Source organism: Chanos chanos, chromosome 11 (assembly GCF_902362185.1).
Source record: "Chanos chanos chromosome 11, fChaCha1.1, whole genome shotgun sequence".
Taxonomy (NCBI): Eukaryota; Metazoa; Chordata; class Actinopteri; order Gonorynchiformes; family Chanidae; genus Chanos; species Chanos chanos.
In genome coordinates this window covers 12760740-12767615 of record NC_044505.1, presented here as the reverse complement: position 1 = coordinate 12767615, position 6876 = coordinate 12760740, and the positions used below count along the sequence as shown (strand labels likewise).

General features: G+C 47.0%; 1 protein-coding gene across 1 annotated transcript in view; it reads right to left on the bottom strand.

Moving 5' to 3' along the window:
* n4bp2 (NEDD4 binding protein 2) overlaps nt 1–6633 on the bottom strand; it is a 9889-nt gene extending 3256 nt beyond the window's left edge. Inside the window, exons 1-7 of the mRNA XM_030788181.1 lie at nt 6327–6633; nt 4618–5629; nt 4228–4352; nt 3735–3823; nt 2990–3066; nt 2616–2774; nt 1–2383 (exon numbers count right to left, since the gene is read on the bottom strand). The exon at nt 1–2383 is cut by the window's left edge and continues 67 nt beyond it. Of these exons, the coding sequence (XP_030644041.1) occupies nt 1–2383; nt 2616–2774; nt 2990–3066; nt 3735–3823; nt 4228–4352; nt 4618–5629; nt 6327–6591 (4110 nt within the window). The 5' untranslated portion in view covers nt 6592–6633. The remainder of the gene's footprint in view (nt 2384–2615; nt 2775–2989; nt 3067–3734; nt 3824–4227; nt 4353–4617; nt 5630–6326) is intronic.
* Nucleotides 6634–6876: the final 243 nt, after the last annotated feature.

Sequence of the window (6876 nt, the reverse complement as noted above, 5' to 3'; positions counted from 1 at the left end):
TTCTAGGGTGCGAATGTCCAAAGGCTTTGAGCGACCTTTCCCCTGGCCACTTTTCTTTCTCTCCATTTCTTTCATTTCTTCTATCTGGGCCAGATATGCCTGAATATCATCATCCAGTTCTTCATTTTCCTCTTTCTCTCCGTTACCATCTCTCCGTTGTCCTTCCTCACGCCACCCTTCAGCTGATTCCCAAAAATGCTGTCCAATTCCATTCCCTTGGGTCTCTGATGTAACTTCCTGTTTTCCACCCAAGTTCTCGCCTGGTTCTGGTTCTGGTTCTGGCTCTGTCGGACGGGGCCCAGGCGAGTCTGGAAAGGTTTGGGACTCTCCTGTGAGTAGATTCGGCTGTGTCTGAACAGGCAGTTTGGCATCTGGGTTTTGTCCATCTAAACGCTCCGCTTCAAGTGACCTCTCAACATCTCCATGTCCACTTTCATCCGTGGTCTGACCTTCTTCCTCCACAACCTCAGCTGGTCTGCTTGGATCCGTTTCTAAGCTGGATCCAAGAATGTCCAAGGCTGCTCCTGAGTTGTCTGTAACACTTACGTGATTGGACGACAACACAGAACTCTCAGCCTGCTCCACATCCAAACCAGCCTCAGTCTCTGTAAGAATCCGCGAGTCAACAGACTCTTCCGCCATTTGCGCCTCAGCGTTGAGGTCAGGTGATTCCAGGTTTTCCTTATCCTTATCACCTTCATCTTCGTCTCTGTAGAAGCGTTCTCCAGAGTCCAGCAGCAGGTTGATTGTCCATTCCATGTCGTGGTGGCACTTTTCATACAGATCCTCCAGCATATCCATGGAAACATATTTAAAATGACGTCTGAGGAGCTCCAAGCTCTGTTGTCTGGACTGCACAGCGATCAGGTCTTTCTCCTCAACCTGCGAACCTTTGTCATGGACAACACGATACGGCACGTCCTTCTGGCTGGAGGATTCTGCGGCAGGCACAAGCTGTTTTGGAATAAAACGTGCAGGGTTTCCCTCCAAAACCACCACGGCATGACAAAAACTGTCTGACTCTGGCTTATGATCGTTCTGCTGCTCAATTCGCCACATCAAAGCGAAATCCTGCGGATCTGTTTGAGCGGAGCTACCCGTTACAGATGTTTCTGAGACAGACAGTACAGGTTTGAGATCTGCTAGCTGTGGAGATGCTTGAGGGGACTCTATCTGTGGGTGTGGCAAACTACAGCTTTGATTGGTGAACGTAAGTGCTAGCCTGCAGGCTTTTCCTGACCTTCGGCTCTGTCCTTTCCTCCTCTCCCGAGCGACCTCACCGATATGGCTGCTCTCTGATTCCACCAGGCCTCCTGAGCTAAAGGTTGCCCCCATGCTGGAGCATGATTCGCCACCTTTCTCCACTGTAACACTACTTTCTTCGTTCGTCTTTCCAGTCTCTGGAGTCTGGATATCTCTCCCCTCATCTACTAACCCACCTGCATTCTCACCATCTTCGCCAGGGTTGAGATGTGTCTCTGTGCTACAAGGAGAAGTGACTCTTGGTGAATCTGTGGTTTCGGCAGCTCTCTGGTCCAACACACAGTCCGGCAATCCAGACTGGGCTTCATTCTCTAGGCTGTGATAGCCCTCCCTGTCAACAGTGGATGAATGATCCTCGGCTGTATCTTGGCACAAAATTGGACTGCAGCCACGGAGGAGGTGGGAGTCATCGCCTCCTTGCAAGAGATCCAGAGGATCTCCGCCACCTCCGGTACCATCATCATTGTTATCTGCATTCTCCTCTTCATGGTGCTCATTCACCCATTTTTTTCCGGTCCGATTTCCAGACCTACGCACCCTCTGCCCCCGCTGTTTCAAGCTTTCCGATGGCCAATCTCCAATGAAATCAAGCAACTCCGGCCGTGTCCCTTTGCCGTCATCAACCACCGCTTCCCCACCCTCATCCTCCTGGTTTACAAAGTCGTCACTAGGTTCAAATTTTAACGGTTGACCAGTGGTACCTCTGCCACGTTCTCTTTCTCTTCTCACTCTTTGAGCAATGGATTCCGAAAATGCCACTGGTTGTTCTAGAACCCTCTCTCTTTCCCATTCACCAGATTCCCCAGTCATCCCACTACTCAGATTCTTCTCCTTTTTGGCCTGAAGACAAGCGTCTAGCTCTTGGTCCAATGCTTCGCCATCAAGGAGCTCAGTTGGTGACATTTCGACCCGTTCTGGTAGGTTCTCTAACGTTGAATGGCAGTCTTTTGAGCTGTGCGCGTCAGCCTCGTTGGCTGCTGACCAAGCGCTGCCGGCCTGGCCAACAGAAGAGACGTCAGGTAGGGAAGAGGAGAGGTTGGCACAGGGGTTAGCAGAACTCAGAGCTGACCCTGAGTTGCCCACCAGGTCAGGTTGGCAAAGGTCAAATGGCAAAGACTGTCTGAAAGGGAGATGGAGGTTGGATAAGAGGAAGAGGGAGAGAGAGAGAGAGAGAGAGAACTTAAAAGAATAGCAATCTTTCCATTAAAATACTGTTTCAAGTTCCAGAGAACGTGAAGTATGGTGAGTATCTCAAATGCATGGGGCAGAAGCTCTAAACCATTAATCAGACCGACTACCACTGGACAAATAAAACACTGCAATAATACCATGACTCAAACAGTGATACTCACTGTGCTGGGTTCCCCTCTGAAGGAGTTGAATTCATATCAGTTCTGGCTGGCTCCTGTGGCCTCGGCTCCGATTCCATGATCATTTGGATGGTGACGTGACGGTCGTACCGTTCCAGCATGCGTCGAATCTTCTCTTTAGTAACCCCATGTTTAGTACGTCTGCAGAGAGAGAGAAGGAGAGGAGAAGTTAGGAGGAAAAAAAGACTGTGAGATAACTCCAATTGAGATAACTGAGATAACTCCAATTGCTCATCAACTCATTTTTAACAGCTGTGCACTACGTTGAGTGTCCAGTCTGTGTGTGATTAATGTAATGTTGGTTGTGGCATGGTCAATTATTATATAATATATTGATATTCTTTTATTAGTTGTACCTCTCCAGCTCTCTGGGCTTGGTTTTCCACCATGTGTCTGGCTCACGAAACAACACCTTGTATTTATGCTTCAGAGCCTGAAAACACAGGGTCAAAGGTCAAATGTGAGCTTAGCATGTTTGTATGAACAGGAACAGCTGAATGTACTGCAGTGGTGATTAGGTGAAGAGTCCAGAACATTCCAGAGATAAAAAGTAAACCAAGGGAGTTGATGGATGATGTAAGAAAAATGGACCTTTGGCCCAGAGTCAAAATGCAGTGGTACTGAGGTGTTGGTGTGTGTTTGTGATTCCTTCTGCACTGAATTACTATTTACTGCGGTTTGATAAAAACACTTTTAAAATACTGACTCATTATAATACTTTTTGAAATATTGCTTCATTCTAAACCTTTCGATACTTTTTTTTGTCAATTTGTTAAAAATATTTTTTGCACCTCCACTTCCAATTGTGTGTGTGTGTGTGTGTGTGTGTATGTGTGTGTGTGTGTGTTTTATAATCTTGTTGAAAGTGTTTTCACAGGAGGCAGGACTAAGCAGTAATGTTCACTATCTGTCTAAATCCCAAGATGTATACAGTACATAAACATCAGCCCACAACTGCTGCGCATAGATACAATTACTGGATTTCTAATAACCAGGAAAGAAACACAGTTCCCTGTTTGCTGTGCTGAAAAAAAAAATCAGTTCTGCAGATATATTTAAAAATTCTTTATGTTTCCATGGAAAACCTTGTAAATTGCTCACCATAGCAACATATGGCTTCATCTCCCAGCATTGCATATTGGTATTATCTATGATGACGGGGGTCTTGCCGTTCTCAAAAGCCTCCTTTGCTATAATAAAAACAAAAAAATTAGTGTATAGTTTTGATGATGATTTCTTTGAACATTCTGCATAACTGTTTTGGTTAACTGTCATAAAGATATCATAACAGGCGACAGGTATATCAAGTGAAATGATCAGTTGATGACAACAGACACATTGTTTGGATTCACAAATGGAGCTTCATTGCAAAAACAACAAAACTACATTATATTAATATCATCATTTAGTCCAATTAAAACAGTAAAGCAATGCTTCATTACGGCAGTATACAGGATATCAGTCCAAACCGGCTTTAACTTAAGCTGTGTGTCAACTCAACTTTAAGCTGTATGTTACACGCTCTCTATCATCTTTATACTTAAATTAAGTGGGTTATAAGATATGATGACTCAGTCTGGAGGTGGATGCTCACCTCTCAGATGGTTCCACTCATGTGCCTCCCCAAGGAGACTGGGCTCATAATGGTACGGTCCGTTGCGACAGAAATAGTCATCAGTGCTCAGTATAACACCTTCTGGATTCTGCTCCAATATGGCCCTACACACACACACACACACAGAGACAAACAGACATACACACGGGCGCACATACACATGCAGCAAACACACGCACACGCATGAACAGAGAGAGATTTCAACATTTATAGAAGTTTGCTGTCATATCAGGGCAGTCATTTTCAGTGTGACAGTCATTTCAAGCCCCTGAACTGAAATCAAAATTCTGATCTTTCTTCCCATAATGTCTCCTAGTGCACTGATTTACTGTGCGGAAATCAAACACCTCCGTGTTGCTTTCTCCTCACCTTGCTAATGTAGATTTTCCTGAGCCTGGAGCTCCCCTGAGCAGAACCAGTAACTTGCCCTCTACTCGGAGCCGGGCTTGGGGAGGGGGAACGGCCCAAGATTTTGGGATAGTGGCCGAAGGTTTCAGAGGAGCTTGCCTAAAAGGGCCGTGAGTAAACCAGGCAGAGGTGGGCTGACCGCTCCAGGCAGAGGGGTTCAGCATCACCGGGGTTATGAAAGTGGGTCCCTTCTGCCGAGGTTGAAACTCTGACGCTTCCAGGTTCCAGGACATGGGAGGCATGCCCTGAGCCTTGGAGTGTTCGGTTTGGAGAGCCCCTCCCGGCACTCCTGCGTCTCCTCCTCCCTGCACGTTGTGTTCCGTCTGCCTGCGGTAGGCCTGGAAGGCGGAAGGACGGCCAGGTCCTCCAACCTCTGGGTACGGTTTGGGTGCTGTGGAACTCTCTGTCAGATGGCTGAAGTCCAGAGGACCCGGCTTGTTCTGGGGGAGGTGAACCCCCCCAAAACTCAGCTCATTCACCGGAGAATACCCTCCGCTGGCCTCGCCGGACTTGGGGCTGGAACAGGACAACCGTTCCGCCGTAGACCCGGGCTTTGGGCTGCCCTCCACGCTGCTCCGCAAGAGCTCTGGGAGGGCGGTCTGAGGAGGTGGTAGAGAGGGAAGAGGGAGCGAGGCAGAGGGCAGAGGCAAGGAAGAGAGAGGGATGGGAGGAGACGTGGGAGGATGAGAGGAGGCAGAGGGCAGAGCCTGTTTTGAGGTGATATTAGCAAGCTCCTGGTCAATGAGGGTATCGTATTCTTCCGTGAGTGCCATATCCGGGCTTAGGTCTTCGTCTGGAGGAGGGGTAGAGACCGAAGAACTCTCTGATGTCGTAATAGGTTGTGATGCCTGGGGCGGATTAGTGCTAAGGAGTGCAGCAGCCATCTCAAACCCTGAGAGAGATGGAGTATTGGACAGGTCTATCCCCTCAGCAGCTCCAGAGAGCTCTAACAGAGAGTCCATCGCATTCTCCACTGAGAAAGAGAGACATGGTTTAATAATGTTTAAAAGACAAGACGAAATTAATTGCAGCCAAAAAGAAAAAGAAAAAAACGTGTAATTGCTGAGGAACGAATGGAATTTGATCATTCGGAGGCAGAACATTAACAGGAACAATATGGAATGTTGCAACAGAAACTGAAAGTAATTGTATGAAAGGCCACGACATTCGACAACCTAAAGAACAATGTTATTGGAGGGATCCCCGGTGACAGGCTTCGTAGAATTGTCATGCTCTCAACTCAACCAGTTCACACAGTGGACTGCGCAGAATAGAGCATTCTTATTACATAAGTGACACCTCACATGGCGCACACGAAGAGCTGGCTGTGTTGCACAAGCACAATTTACAGCCTCGGAATTTAACACTGCATAATTAGAGATGAACACACTTGTTATGTGGGAATTTTATAATACATGTAGGTGGAAACGGCAATTGAAACTAAAACATTACGAAAAGTCTTCTTTTCAAATGGTTTAGAATATCATTGTCCTTTGGCAGCGATATGCGAACAACGTCATACACGTTTCCATTTCGACATCAATGCTTTATGTCTCCTGTTTTAACCAAAAGTGTTAGAAAGTAGAAGTGAGAAAGTTTGCTAGCAACGCATGCTAATTGAGCTAACATCATACTGGCATTCCCATATACGACAAGCGGCGAAGTCCTACCTTTGAAATCCGCCTCAGATAGTACTATGTATATGACATCGGGATCCAAGTGTGAGAACATTTCTTGCATGCTCTTCACTATTTCTTCTTTGCCTTGAAAACTCGCAGCAGTGGACTGAGAGGATCCAAAGTTATTGAGCCTCCTCAAGTCTCCTCTTGACTCTACCTCTGTCCCATACGCACGACCGTCAGAGCCGCTCCCGAACTCACTAGGCTGCCCCGAAACTCGGGCCGGACTCTGTCCGTTCTTCTTTTTCCTCGGCATTCTGACTTTCCCAGTCCGTTCCTACGGCGCCCACGGTGGCTCCACTGTTGACAGGTTTTAGTGGAGGAGGCCACACGACCCCAAACCAGAAAAACAAGCAGGCAGCTTTTTACAGACGAGCAACATTGATACTGTAATAGCGTTCCAACTGGGTAGAAATGGAATTACAGCGCTTCTGTCAGGTTGACTGGAAATTTAGAGAGCGCGGAAAAAATTCGGTGGTAAAATAAATATTCTTTCACAGGCCAGTCTTGTTAATTTTGCTCTGGTGCATTCAGACAAGTT